Source organism: Corapipo altera, unplaced genomic scaffold, assembly GCF_003945725.1.
Source record: "Corapipo altera isolate COAL_440 unplaced genomic scaffold, ASM394572v1 45, whole genome shotgun sequence".
Lineage (NCBI taxonomy): Eukaryota > Metazoa > Chordata > Aves > Passeriformes > Pipridae > Corapipo > Corapipo altera.
Genome location: NW_020884877.1, coordinates 8,175,674 through 8,190,561, shown reverse-complemented (window position 1 = coordinate 8,190,561; position 14,888 = coordinate 8,175,674). Strand labels below are relative to the sequence as shown.

Here is a 14,888-nt window from a genome sequence, read left to right as displayed (position 1 = left end):
ACCAGGCTGCTCCCGGGCGGGCCGGGGTCCGCAAGTGGAGGGGAACAGGCAGGGCAGAGAAGCAGAGCACGCTTGCAGCAGGGGCAGCTCCGCACAGGGAAGGAGGGGGCTCCGGGTACCCGGGAGCAGCGGCCGGGCCACGGGGGTGGGGGCTGCTCCCGAGCCTTGACGTAAAAACTAAGCGGGGCTGCCCGCTCCGGCTTCTTAAGGAGCGCGGCGGCGACAGCGGGCGTGGAGAGCTCTGCCCTGCCCTGCCCGGGCCGCCGGAGTGCAGAGGTAAGGGATGAGGGGTGAAGGCTGCGGGCGGGACGGGACGGGAGTGGCGCTGGAGTGGCTGCACTGCCCGGCTCCTGGCGGGAGCGGCGCGGGGATCCCTGCGGGCGCTGCACCGGGCGGGCACCCGCTCCTGGTGCTTCGGACCGGCTGCGACAGCTCCAGGGTCGAGAAACTTAATGACTGAGAGCTACACGTTAAACGGTGGTAACGAATGAACTGATTAACTTTTTTAAGTTATTATTGTACGGCATTATTCATGACGGGGAGTGGAATGGGAGAGGAAACTGCGAGGAGAAGCGGGGATGAGGGGGGAAAAAAGTCAGAGCCGGAAGGTGTAAATAGCATGCACACACACAAACTTCAATTTATGGACAGAAAGACCTAAAGATTGGGGGTGGGGGTGGGGAATTGCATGGAAGCATTCACCACAGGCACAAGTAAGAGATTAAAGAAATCTGGCATTTCCTGAGCATGCCCTCAGTGCTCAACTATGTAAAAAAATAAAATCCTGAACCTTGTGGAAGGCTAACAGCACAGTGCTGTCTAAGTTTGATCAGACTATAAGGATCAGTGGCCTTAGTTACCGGCCCTGACTAATGGCATTCATATCACACCTTCGAGGGCACCCACCCTCATATTAATGCCCTACCCAGGGCTGTCCCTTTGTTCTGACAAATCCAGAACCCTTGTTTACTCAGTTTTGGAACTTAGAAAGTTTCTGATAGGTGCTGGGGAGCAGAAAATGCAAAGCAACCTGTTCAATTGCCAACCTGTACAAACCAGATGGGCCCTGTCCAAGTCACAGAACCATCCTTCTAAGGATTATTATTATTTAGTATTATTTTATTATTATTTAATATTATTAGCCCATTTTATTATTACTCCTTTGTCTGAACTATTTGGTGCTGGGGCTTTCCCCACCACTGCTGTCTTGTATCTTGTCTCCCCACCCCCATGGTCATATCTGAGATTGCTAGGCTGCTTTAAAAACTAGAAGCTTGGTAAAAAAGTCAATTATGTCTCTTGAGTAAGTCTCAGTAAACAGATAGGTATGTGCATACTGCATAGCATATACGTACAGGTGTCTGCTGCCCAGTGGAAGGGCTCTGATGCACAAACAAGAAGGAAATAGTGACTCACAGGATGTCCTTTGGTTTGCTTCCGAGAAAGCAATCAAAACCTGCCTTGTGCAGTAAGGTACAGGAGAATGATGCTACTGGAGATCGTAGGAGCAGCACAAGGACAGCCCCATTACTGTCATAAGTGACATCCCACTAGGCAGAGCAGGGTGGGAAGAGCAAGCTGGCCCTCTTTTATTCATTAAATGGAAGGTTCAGAGCCAAGGTTGTTAAGCCAGTTCTCACAAAATCCCAACTCAGATTAAAGAGTGACTGTAAGCAGTTGGAGAGTAAAGTTTGAATACCTAAAAAATGTTCCCAGAACACGACCAGGTGGCCAGACAGGGGGCCAGGTAAGAATATCACTGCCAGGACTGAAGCCTCTGAAGAGTCTTTTAGCTCTACAATTAAATATGTTCCACAAAGCAGCCTACTCTTCTCTAGTCTTGCACACAGGCTTGTGTCTGAGCTATCTTTCATGTACAATCCCTCTGCACATCCATATCCTGCCTTTGGCATTTTCCTTCACACAGCAAAGGCACATTTCTTCTGCTCTTCATGATCACTCATGGAAGAGACTTTCTACACCAAAAGCCAGCTGATTATCAAGTTAAGCTCATTAAGAGAGGTAGCTTACCCCCTGCCAACAATCAAACTGAAAATGTAAAAGCGTGAATACGCAGATGGTCAGCATATATGTTAAACAGAATTGTTTGTCCTCAGATCTCAGATGTTGCTGATTTCCACAAATGGGAAGTTCTCCATATGCCATGAACAACACTAAAATCAATCCCCAAACTCATTAGAATCTTAGAAATTCCAGAAGCATGTTTGAAAACTCAACATAGAAGCACATACTAGAAATGAAAACTGACAGAGACATCTAGGCCTTTCTGTCCACAAAAAGTTATAATTCTCAGGATTTCTCTAACCATTATAGGTGCTACTTCTCAAATTTCACAATTTTAACAGACAATTGTTAGTGATCTGCAACAAGCATCTGTACTTTATATAGATATAGATATATCAGCATAGGAAAGACAAGGACCTGTTAGGGTAAGTCCAGAGAAGGGTTACAAAAATGATCAGAGGGCTGAAACTGCTCTCCTACGAGGAAAAGCTGTGAAAGTTGGGGTTGTTCAGCCTGAAAAAGAGCAGGCTCCAGGGAGACCTTATTGCAGCCTCTCAGTACTTAAAGGGGGTTTATACAAAAGCTGGGGACAGACTTTTTAGCAGGGCCTGTTGCAACAGGACAAGGGTTGGACTAGATGACATTTAAAGGTCCCTTGCAACCCAAACTGTTGTATGATTCCATGTGCATGTATACATGTTGTACAATACAGCTGCCATGCCATGGATTTGCTATACTCTCTTTTCAGAACTGTACTGCATTTTAGCAGGCAAAACACCACTGGTCAATGGATGAATTTGCAACTTTCATTAACTAGAACCATTAAAACACATTTTCAACAAAAGCTTTCCACCAGCTGCTCCACTGATGCTTGCGATTCTGAAGACTATTTGAAAGGTCTCGTAAAATTTTGAGAAAACTAAGACTGCCTAAAGGCTTAAAATCTGTAAAAATGAATGGATTTTTACTGAAAAAGTAGAGATCTGTAAATCAAGAAAGGTAAAAAACTTTCAATGTGAAGAAGTTCCAAAAAAGAGAGTTCATCATACAGATTTGAAGATGATTAGCAAATTTTTACACATGCTTCTGCTGCACACAGTATTGCAACTCCTCTAGTATCTGTATTCACACATGTCAAAAAGCATACACACATCTTCAAGGAGCAGAGAAACAATTAACATTTGAGTGCCTTCTATATGATTCTGCATCTAAAAGCGAGAAAATTTTCAGCTTCTTTTGGTTTTCTTATATTTTAGTGACACAATGGACCTTGGGAGCAGAGGAAGAATCCAATGTAACATGAGACTCACCTGCTCTCTGCTAATCATGGCAGCATTCTGCATGACACCTTTCCTCTGCCATAGTCAAACTGATCCACTAGCTCTTGGGTGGGCAGATCCCCAGTGCTGGGAATCCTCCTCAGCTGTCTTACTGGAGATGAGGAAGCCTCGCATTTCTGACTCTGTCAGTGGCTTTTGGGACTTCATGATTTTTCTGAAATCATCAGAGAATCTGAAACATGGGGCTTTGTTCTGGGACCTGGCTCAGCTCTTCTGGGATATCTATGTGGACTGTGTGCTCTCCAGAACCCATGGCCTAGGGAGAAGGCAGCTAGCAGATGCTGAGCAGAAGATTGCTACTCTACATTCTCAGTTCACAGGGAGAAACCAAGGTCACTGCTCCTTTAATACAAGTCTCATGGGCAATAACTAGAGTCTAGTGGAAAAGAAAAGAGATGCAGGATTATTGTGTTGTGTGGTTATAGTACAGAAGCAGAGGACAGTGCTGCACAAACTCCTCCTAATCAAGTACAGAGCTATGTTTATGTTCAATGTGATCTCAGCAAAAATTTGACCTCCAGACAACCTGAACTCTAACAACAGCTTTTAAGTTTCAGTTTGATGGAGAAGGAGGGGCTCAGAAAGTGAAACATAGGAGGATTAGAACAAAGAAGGCAGCTCAGCAACTGAAAATACAAATATATTCTTCCTCACCAGCATTTTTACCACTATTGTGCTATGAATACAGGCTAGTTCCGAATTCCCCATTCTGAGAGGTGTGTCACCTCAGGAATGCAGGGCACTGGTGCTGTTGGGGAGCATGGTAGTCTTTCAGCAGAAGAGGAAGGGTATGTTTACTTGCCATCTAGCAGTCAACCACTAGTTATTTTCCATTTCCATACTGGTAACTTTACCCAACACACAGTGGAAACAGAACTAGGGCCTAGATGCATGCAGGCTTTCAGCCACAGCTTCAGGAAGACACCACTACATGTGACATTAAATGCTGCAATTCCTTATCTCCAGGTTCCCAGTCCCAGAGCAGAACCCCCAGGCTTAAATTGTTTCCATATGCATGTCACTTATCCTCTCCATTACCAGAAGGGAGATACAGCATAGCTTTTCCTAAATCTCAGTCCCTTCCAAGGCTTCAGTTCTGATCCTACTGCCAACAGAGGCATCCTTCCCTTGAGCATATCCACTTCCAGATAGGGGCAGGTGCTATAATTTAAAGGAGAGGTAGAATGGCCGTTGCCATCACCAACAGCTGTAGTGCATTGGGCCTACAGTGAGAAGGCAGAACCCTCTTTACACTTCAGCAGATTGAGACCTGTATCTCCACTTCCTAGATCAGTATCTGATTTATTAAGGCATTTTGGGGGGAATGTCCATGGAATAATGAAGAACCTCTCTCGGCAATTACCTATTAGAGTATCTCTAAAAATGGACTTGAACTCAGGGTTCTTGCACCACAGGGACACTATACCACTGGACAGTCCAGCTCTGGCCCACAAACTTCAACATTTTTTTTTTGAGTATTGAAAGCTGGGGTTTGAGATAGGAAGGATTAAGAGGTCCTTACCCCTGTTACCTAGAAACAGTGCTGTAGCCATTAAGCTAGGATATAGGAATTGTGTATGAATCAATCCCCTCAGACTGAAGAGCACACACACAGGGTCAGTTTCTAAAATATGAGCCAAACAACCACTACCTGCATTTTAAAAGCAAGGAGCGTATCCTATCCTGCTCCACAAAGAATCTGAGCTATCACATTGCTCTGACTGGATCTTAACCGTGTTGGAACTTCCAGTTTCCAATTGGTCTTAGACATCACAAAGGCAACAAGTTGCTCAGTCCTTACCAGACTGATGCACTTTTGGGTGCAAAGAGAAGGCAGCTTTAGACACATGAGGCAGTGGTATTGTTAAAAACTTAGATGCTCATCAGGCGAAAGCCCAGGATTAATGTTTGTTTTCAGGATTGCAGCTTTGAATATCCCTGTCTGAACTCCCACCTAGACTTTTGTTTACATCTAGCTCTTCATATCTATATCACATTGTGATTTTCCTAAACAAAGAGCTTTTGTTCCTAGTCAAGATTAAGCGTAACAGTCTGATGTACTTTGCAGAATCAAATTACGGGTTTTGTGATAAATACTTACTTTTGTTTACACTTACACAGAGATTTTAAGCACTACTAAGTATTCATACTTTAAGAAAAACAAGGACTCCTTCCTTTCCCTCTTTGTTTTGTGAATTATAATCAGTTAATCTGATTTTTCTCTACAACTGATTAACATCAGGCTATAGCAGGCAGCTTATAGCAGTGACAGCCTAAATTTTATTTTTTGGAGGAGCTATCTAACTTCTCATCCAAGTCTCACAGTTTCTTAACAAAGCCAGCTGTTTTAATCTTTGTAACCCTTGATCCTACTGCCTTATTTCATCAGTGAAAGCAGAGATCAACTGGTAATACTTGCAGACAGAAATCACATCCTAGCAAGTGATGAGGAACGAGATAAGTAGAGAAAGTCTTCCACAGTTACCTGGCCAAGGTATCTTTAGTAACTCATCTTTCCCCTAACAAAATCCAAACACTATGAAAAAGCAGATTTCATAAAGGCATTTCCAAAATATTACAACACTGTAGTTACACAATATTTGTAACAACTCTCTATGAAACAAAATAAGACTTTGGAACCACAAGGAAAACATAGCTTTTGTACTCACAGCAAATCTTCCTGAAGAGCAGCTAAAAAATCCTCCTCAGGAAGCCACATAGCACATTCCCAATACAAACACTTGAAGACTGCAGCCACAAAAATCTCTCCACCTCTTTTCTCCTTGCCCAGCGGCCTCTCTGCCACTCAGTGGCCACAGCTGTGCACACCTCCCTCACAGGTACTGCTAATTAGGCTCAGAACAGCCCTTGCACCTGGCCCAAGACACATAATTTGCTGTCCCAACGTTGCAGGGTGTCAGGGAGGGTAGTGGGGTAGATGCTACTATACCTTTGAGGTCTGGTAAATAAGCAGTATTAGTCAGTTAATTTTTCAGAAGGCAAATATGTCTAAAAGAAAGAAAACCAATTTGCTGGCTTTTAGAGATCATTGTAAAGAAAATCTCCCATAGTTCCTCAAGCAAATAACTAATCTGCAACCAAACAGTGTGAGAGATCTCATGCACTGTGCAGGGAGGTTGATAACAAGCTGGTGAGTCAGTAGGATTATGAGCAGACTTAAGTCCTGCTAATTACAAGTAGAAGAGTTTTACAGGAAGATTGAAGGAAAAGGTCCATACTGGCAGAAAACATCAAAGTGACCTGACATTGAAAGGCAACTCTTGCAAGTGGAGGGTTATGGATATCACCAAAGCAAGAGGTTTGGGGGCAATGCTGATAAAATGGGGACCAGCAGCAGCTAAAAGCAGAAGAAACAGATGTGGGAAACTGAGTATTCAGCTGCTCTTTTCTGTTTGGAAATAATTTATTTATATGCATTTTCATGTCACTTTTCAGGGATATTTTCTCATATTCAGAGGTCGCCAATTCCGAAGAAGAGAGACTCATTTGAAGATTTAATAAGTATCCACACGCATAAGAGTAGACCTACATTACTTCGAAGAGTCATTGGAGAGCTAGGAAAAAAGAGGAAATCACACTTTTAGTTCAAGATCTTGATTTGTAGATATTTTTTAATTACTTCTCTTTATTTTTTGCATTCTAATCCTCGCTGATGTCAATTTACATGTAGAAAAAGGTCTGTAAGCATGGGCACCATATCTCCGATTAACTTGGACTTATGGTATTTTTAATTATCTATTAATTTCATCTCCTTAATAAACTGCATGATTTATAAGCAGTTGCCTACTTTAACCTGTGTGTACCTCAGTAATACATGTGACCCATTCACATGTGGCACAATTTTGGGTGCCAAAACAGGAAATAACTGATCCTTCAACAAAACACAGACAAGCAGAGAAGGAAATTATCAAAAGCCCTCCACTGGTTCCAAGACTGGATTAGAGTCAAGATGGTGATTCTGACTGTATGTGTAGCTGTACACTTGCACAAAGCAATCACTGCTCAAAGACATCATCCTACTAAAAGAAAAATAGTACATATTTTTACATGAAAAATACCTTCCAAAAACGTTTTAAGTTCTCCAGCAAAAGTAAAAGGGTTAACAGATTTTACCAGCTCCTCTGCTTTCACATTATATTTTTATGATATTTTCCCTAAATTCTTAGTTATTAAAAACACTACTTAAAATGTTACACATTCTCGTTTAAACTATTTAATACAAGAAACTCATGTATAACTTACAATTGCTTCTGTTTTCATTTGCAAGCTTTTTGTAGAAAAATCAGTTTCCTCTGTTATTTATAACTCTAACAGGTAATTTGATATTAAACTAATGTAACATAACTTAGGGCAGGTAACATTTCATGCTTCTATGAGATAAAATATTTCCTTTGCCTGACTGGCTGGGTGCAACTACAAATTTCAGCTTTCCAGGGCAATTATATTTAATTGCTCATTCAAAGTTTCTTTCCTTGAGCATGTAGCAATATTTCATTGCTCTTTTTTCTTTTTTTTTCTCCAAATGCCCACAGAAAAACTGGTTTGCTGGTTGTTCACCAACTTGGAGAAATAGGTTCAAGTAACAAAATGTGTAAAGGAAATCTTAAAATGGTTACTGGGCCTGAACAAAGTAAAGGTTAAACACAGTCCCACTTGGTGAAATCGTTATCTTAAGGAAGCAGACAAAGAACTGTAAGAGGACTATCAGCTTCAATGGCACTGGATTGGTGCTTCAAGTTAGGCATGCAATAAACTATTTAAGTGTTCAAGAGAAGAGGGAACACTAAAGCAGGATAAGCACAGGAACACAGAGTTTAGCGTACTCAGCAACACCCCCCCAACTGCAGCCACAGCCTATGAGTGTGCTCTGCTACCCTGTGGGAGGGCGGTGAGACCATTGTTACAACAGGTCCTCTCTCTCCTGTTCCTATGTTGTTAAATAACTAAATTATATTAATATATCTAAAAGCCCCATTGTATGCAACTTTGTATCAACATAAGAGACGTGTCTTCAACCACAGTCCCTACAGCTATTAAGTCCAGCAACTGAGCATGTTAAGGGCTGGGTGCCTCAGCCAGCACTACAATACAACTGGTACTGTAGTAGACCAGATGTTACCTGTTCCCATATGCACTTCAGCTCTAGAAAATACAAAATCAGACAGATTACCCGAACAGGTACTGTTTATCTTAGCTGCTTTTCCACAGGGCCCTTTGGGAAGAGGCTAGTGCTTCCACTTTAGATATATCCCAGCTGCAACAATAGGATCCCTTAGGAAATGGCTCATGGTAGCTTTCTTCTTCCCTTCAGATAGCAACAGAAATGGTGAAATAGCACTATGGGCCAAGGTGATATTTAGCTTAAACAAATTTTCAATACTTCTCTGCTTCAGCAAGCTTCTTAATTAATAGTCTGTAGCAAAATTTGGCCTTGGAGGAAAGGATGTGCAGTTAAGACTGAGAAAACAGATGAATCTCTAATATAGGTCACACTATGGAGAACATTTGGTAATTGCTGATGTAAAGGACACAATCTGTGTAATTAATTGTGCTGAAATAAAAAAGGAGATGCAATTCATTACATGTAAACCTGGATGTGACAAAGTGCAAATGACAAAAGGTTGTGTTGAGAAAAAGTAAGGACTCCGAGTATGAGGTGAAAGTAGATCTGCTATACAGGAACAATTCAAAATGTTACTGTGTTTACAGACAGGACATTGCCTCCTACTACTCTTCCTTATAAAGGTCATGGCAGATCTCTGAGTGAGTTAGGACTGTTTTTCTAGATACTGCACCTGGCTTACTGTTTCCCAGCCTGAGTCTGTCAGAAGGAGGGGATGAACATGTCTGACAGAAGTTGATTCCTTATCAGCTGAACTGAGTAACAGCAAAAGAAAGACCTTATGATTTTGTCCCTTTCATCTTGTAGGTATTTGGGAGCTAAACAACCGCTTCTTAGCATGGGAAAACACTTCTTTCAGTCTTTACACACTGCCATGAAGTAAGAGTTCATGATAGTTCAGCAATATCTATTTGTAAGAATTTGGGCTCCAGATATGTTCAGTGAAATTGCATCAGACCAAACTAGTATTTGTCAGTTGTCACTGTTTCCAACCATTTTTAATTCAGATGCACACACTGGATGGAGATTTAAAGCCTCATCAGAAGCTGATGGATATCTTCCCATAATCAACAACTAGGTTCCTTGGATTGTTGTTTGTCTCTTGGCACTGGCATCTTGCAAAAGTTATTAAGCTTCTATCCCACACTGTATTGTTTATGTGCTAGTGTGGCTGCATCCACTTACTAAGTGACCTCATCACTATTTGTTTTCTGGGGCCCTTCCTCAATAAGTTTCTTTCCGCCATCTTCATACTTCCTTTACTAGAGACAAACCACTTCTTAGTTTCCAGTAGCTAACAGTTGCTGTAAATTCTTGAGTGTTTGCAGTGCCTGTAATTCAGGCCTTCTGTGACCAAAACTGGCAGAAAGAACCAGGAATGTTCATTAATCTCACCACACTGTAAGGTCTTTCAAGAAGAAGGCTGAGGTGCTACCAACAGAAAATAAGACTTCTAGCCATTTTAATGAGTCAGACAGTCCCTTTATCACCCCTAGTAGATCAAGGGAAGCCAGTTGATATAATCTTTTTGGATTTCAGTAAAGCTTTCGATACTGTCTCTCACAGTATTCTTCTGGACAAAATGTCCAGCACACAGCTGGATAAACACATCATGTGGTGGGTGAGCAATTGGCTCGTGGGTCAAGCACAGAGGGTGATAGTCAATGGGGGGAACATCAGACTGGTGACCTAGTGGAGTTCCACAGGGCTCCATCTTAGGCCCTGTGCTCTTCAACATCTTCATAAATGATTGGACACAGGACTGGAAGGGATACTAAGCAAGTCTGCAGGTGACACAAAACTGGGAGGAGCTGTTGACTCCCTCAATGGTAGGGAGACAAATTAGAGGGCTGGGCAATCACCAACCATCAACAAGGGGAAGTGCCAGATTTTGCACCTGGGATGGGGCAACCCTGTATGTACAGACAGACTGGGGAATGAGAGGCTGGAAAGCAGTGGTGTGGAAAGGGACCTGAGGGTCCTGGTCCATGACAAGTTGAATATGGGCCAGCAGTGCCCTGGCAGCCAGGAGGACCAACCATGTCCTGGGGGGCATCAGGCAAAGCATCACCAGCCAGGGGAGGGGACTGTCCTGCTCTGCTCTGCACTGGGGCTGCCTCACCTTGAATATTGTGGCAGTTTTGGGCACCACAATATAAGAAAGATATTAAACTGTCGGAGAGCATCCAAAGGAGGGCAATGAAGATGGGGAAGGGCCTTGAGAGGAAGCCAGTGAGGAGAGGCTGAGGTCACTTGATCTGTTAAGCCTGGAGCAGAGGAGACTGAGGGAAGACCTCATTGCAGCCACAATTTCCTCGTGAGGGGAAGAGGAGGGGCAGGCACTGATCTCTTCTCTGTGGTGACCAGTGACAGAACCCAAGGGAATGGCCTGAAATTGTGTCAGAGGAGGTTTAAGTTGGATATTAGAACAAGGTTCTTCCCCCAGAGGGTGGCTGGACACTGGAACAGGCTCCCCAGGAAGTGGTCACAGCACCAAACCTGACAGAGTTCCAGAAGCGTTTGGATGATACTGTCAGGCACATGGTGTGACTCTTGTGGATGGTCCTTTGCAGGGCTAGGGGTTGGACTCTATCATCCTTTTGGGTCCCTTCAATACAGAATATTCTGTGATTCTGTGATTTACCTTGATGATTACAATTCATTCTGAAAAATACAAGACAAGGAAAATCTATGTGGAAAATTAAGAGTTCTGCTGAGCAGCGTTTTTTAGGCACTACACTTTTCATTAGTCTTTTCAATCACATCAGCCTAAATTCTGTTTGATTATACATGAAGCAAAGCTTCAGAATATATAATTTATCTCACTTTTCTCCCAAAGCTTTCAAAAATATTTTGCTTTTACCCAAGCCAAATTTATTTTCTCAGTAATCACAGAAAAAATTCTGTAATAACTAGGAGTATTTTCTCTCTTGAAAAGCTGGTATACTTTCAGTGACATCCTTAAAATCCTTAAAATTATGCATATTTTCTTGAACCATAACTGGTTTTGGACACACATGAACATACTCATTCACTATTTTTTATACACCTCCTGCAGAACTGTGATAATAAGTAACTAAGTCTATATTTTTTCTCTCTGAAGTGGTACTGCATAATTTTCATTTCTCAGATCTTTAAAATACTTCTGTGCATTACAAAAAAAAAAAAAAAGTTTTCCTTGTTGCTGGCACCAACACGAAATACTTGAGTGACTTACAAAGAAGTAACTCGACCATGGGATATCAGCTAAAGAGAGAGAAATGGGCAAACATTTGCACTGCTGAGGGATCCACTGCGCAGGAGCTGGAAACCACAAAAAAGGAATATTGTTCTCCAATATGTTCCTGGTGAAGTCATTAAATGCAGAAATCTGTTATGCTGTGTTATTACAATGCAACACCTGAGACTCTTTAAAGAGTTTGACACGGCATCAATTACCTTAAGTAGTTCAGTGAAGCTGTAAGGTGAATGGTGGTTTCCATCATTCACAAGCTGGTGAAATTACTTGGTTGATGAGGTCAGAAAAGGACCTGCAAACATGCTCAGCTGTAGAGAACAACTCCTGCTGCAAAGTAGTCTGTTGGGCTGAAAAGTAGAACAGATTTTAAGTCTTTCTAAGCTTCTGAATGCTGCCAGAGCCCTGGAAAACTGTTTATAAATCTTTAAGTTAAGATAACTGTGTAGAAATGGCAGCTTTTTATGTCATATTCCTGATTACATCCTCATTATCAAAAGTGAGGCATCCTGAGTGTTGAACAAAGCCCTGCTGTGTAAGATCATTGATTACATAGGGATTTTGTACTGCTGGAAGTCTGCCTGCGACTGGAGTCATAGTTGCAGTGTCACAGAAGTGGCAACAGCAAAGACCTCCAGTGCCCTCACCAGTTTAACTTTGCTCCTTATTTAACTGCTGAGACTGATTTTCTCTTATGAGCTCTAACTCATCCAGTTTCAAATTAGTCGAACATTAAGGGTTATATTTGGAATATGCTCTACCTTACAATACAGATCTTGAATACTCCTACAATGGTTAAGGCAAGATTCTGAGTTTCCTTGAAGGGTTAAATGATTATGAACAATATTATAGAGTAAACTGGATAAAGGCTAGAAGGCAGTGTCGAGATTACTGGGAGAGCTTATACCTGGTTGGCTTTGGAGAGACAATCCATCCTTCAGCTTCATCACTAGCTGCTGCAGTTCCATTTCCTCTCTGACTTCCTTCTCATCAGGTGGTAGTTGCACTGCTGGGGGAGTAAGAACTGTATTCCTCATGACGCCACTGAGAGAGTTTTCTGTCAATTTAGGCAGATATGTTTGATTCTCATTTGCTTTTTTATACTGTCCCATAAAAGGTCTGTCACTCTGCAGGGACACTGACTCCAGTGGGTCGTCTGAAAACATAAAGTCCACTGCAGTGGGAACCTCAGGTGTCTGTAAAAGCTGTATTCTATTTGCAGGGTTGGGGGGACTCAAAGATTTCCAGTCTGCACATGTTCTGGAAGTAGGCCTTATTTGGGCAGGATTTAATCCACCCTGCATTTTCCTTTCCAGCAGAACATGTGGATTTCTTGGCATTGTATTCTGATACTGCGCAAAAGGATCTTCTGATGACTGTAACATTGTCTACAATAGACAAAACACAGAAAATACATTGTGAAAATAACTGATATTTTGGCTTGCCAGTAGTACTAAAGCAGCATTGCAGAAAATGCTACAAAATGCTGCAGGTGGCAAATATGTATACATTCTCTGTGAAATAAGGACCTTTTTATAATCTCACAAATAATTTTAATGACCAAGAATCAATACAATTGAAAAGAAATAAAATATTTTCTGTAAGATGTCTGTATTACTTTCCAGTAAAAGACAGTAATTAGGAATGACAAAAGAGTATTTTATTTATTCAGTGCCGACACAGGACTCTTCTCTGAAGAAAAGACTCCAGTGGAGTATCTAACACTTCTGTTGGAAACCATTTTCTCACTCTTATTGGAATATTCATTATTTTCATTGCAGTAGTATCTAAACATCCTAGTATGGGTATCTGCTAAATGCTAAATATACACAGAATGACAAGAAAATCCCTGCTGCTTTCTATCTACTTTCTCTGAAGACAAGAACCTAAGATAACTGAAAATACTAGTGGAAGGTGCATGAAATAGTATCAAGAGTGCTGGTCTGCAGGAAGCAGTAGTCAGTGTTCAGTAATTGCCCATAGCTCTGATTCTTGGTATATTTGTCACTATACCTTTACTTCTTGCTCCATTTGCTGCAGTGTCATTTGTAGGTTTTTATGGCTTACTCTCAGTCTTTGGAGTTTTGCCTCTATTTTGCAGCTTCTTTCTTCCTGGCAGTTGTGAAGAAATTGTATTTTGTCCTTCCATTTGTTGAACTGCTTCTTCATGTACCTGCCAGAGACACAGGAGGGTGGGATTTTTGCTAGATCACACATACACAAATACATGCAGTCATGGAAAAGAGCTAGCACTTTAGCACAAACTTTATCCCCTTTATCAGTTTAGAAAATTTTTGTCACCTTTGGGGTTAGAGACCAATGTTTCGGGAGCTGGGCTGTATCCATGGAATTAGCAAGAACGGGACTGTTCTAGATGAGGAAAAATTTGAGCTGAATGGAGCTATGGCCAGGACTGAACCTTGCATTTTACCTTTCCCACAAATGTGGCTTCAACAGAGGAGACATTACAGCAGTCCCTCTGCCTAGCAGCAAACTATTTATGGCAACTCCCTGAACTGCAAAAGTTCCCACTACATGCCACAGGCAACAACAAAGTAAAAGCAGCCTCTACCCCTTTGATAGAGTTTCTTCTTGTTCATGGTATTCTATGCAGTTTCTTTGATTACATGAATAGTTCCTGCACAGGCCACTTGTCCTTGAAAAGACATTGTGATTTTTGCAATAAGAAGTGCCACCCTCCCACACATACCAGAGATTTAGAAATTACCTACTCAGAGCACAGTATGACAAAAATACAGTGACAATAATTCTGTTCTAGTTGGGATTTTTCTAAGAAGTCAGGGTAGAAAGAGTTTTGCCTTCCTCATGGCTGAGGTGGAGACAGTAAAGTTTGTTAACACTACTGTATAAACCAACTGCTTCATATCACAGAGCAGAAATAGCTATCTGTCCTGCTTTGTTACATCCAGAAGTTCATCTGATTCACTTTCTTCTGGTTATACTTTGGCTTAGAGACAAGAGTCCCACCAGATTTCTCTAGAATTATGCAAGATTTGTCTGAATAGGACAACAAGTAATATAATTTAAAATTAAGATTAATATTACAGTGGTCCCTTATAACAGCGGTTAAGGGGTCTTTACCATAAAATGCTGACTCCCTTCAACTAACTCAGAGCCAGTTCTG

The 14,888-nt window shown here is 41.7% G+C and overlaps 2 protein-coding genes across 2 annotated transcripts in view; one reads left to right on the top strand and one right to left on the bottom strand.

Annotated features, from left to right (window-relative positions):
- The first annotated feature begins 2,967 nt into the window (after positions 1-2,967).
- FAM237A (family with sequence similarity 237 member A) lies at positions 2,968-7,161 on the top strand. The gene is made up of 2 exons (XM_027637496.1): positions 2,968-3,697; positions 6,822-7,161. Exons 1-2 carry the CDS (start codon positions 3,289-3,291, stop codon positions 6,968-6,970), a joined length of 558 nt encoding a protein of 185 aa, XP_027493297.1. The 5' UTR covers positions 2,968-3,288; the 3' UTR covers positions 6,971-7,161.
- Positions 6,831-14,888, bottom strand: part of DYTN (dystrotelin) — a 27,655-nt gene continuing 19,597 nt past the window's right edge. The window contains exons 13-16 of the mRNA XM_027637495.1: positions 13,757-13,916; positions 12,651-13,131; positions 11,947-12,093; positions 6,831-6,940 (exon numbers count right to left, since the gene is read on the bottom strand). Of these exons, the coding sequence (XP_027493296.1) occupies positions 11,990-12,093; positions 12,651-13,131; positions 13,757-13,916 (745 nt within the window). The 3' untranslated portion in view covers positions 6,831-6,940; positions 11,947-11,989. The remainder of the gene's footprint in view (positions 6,941-11,946; positions 12,094-12,650; positions 13,132-13,756; positions 13,917-14,888) is intronic.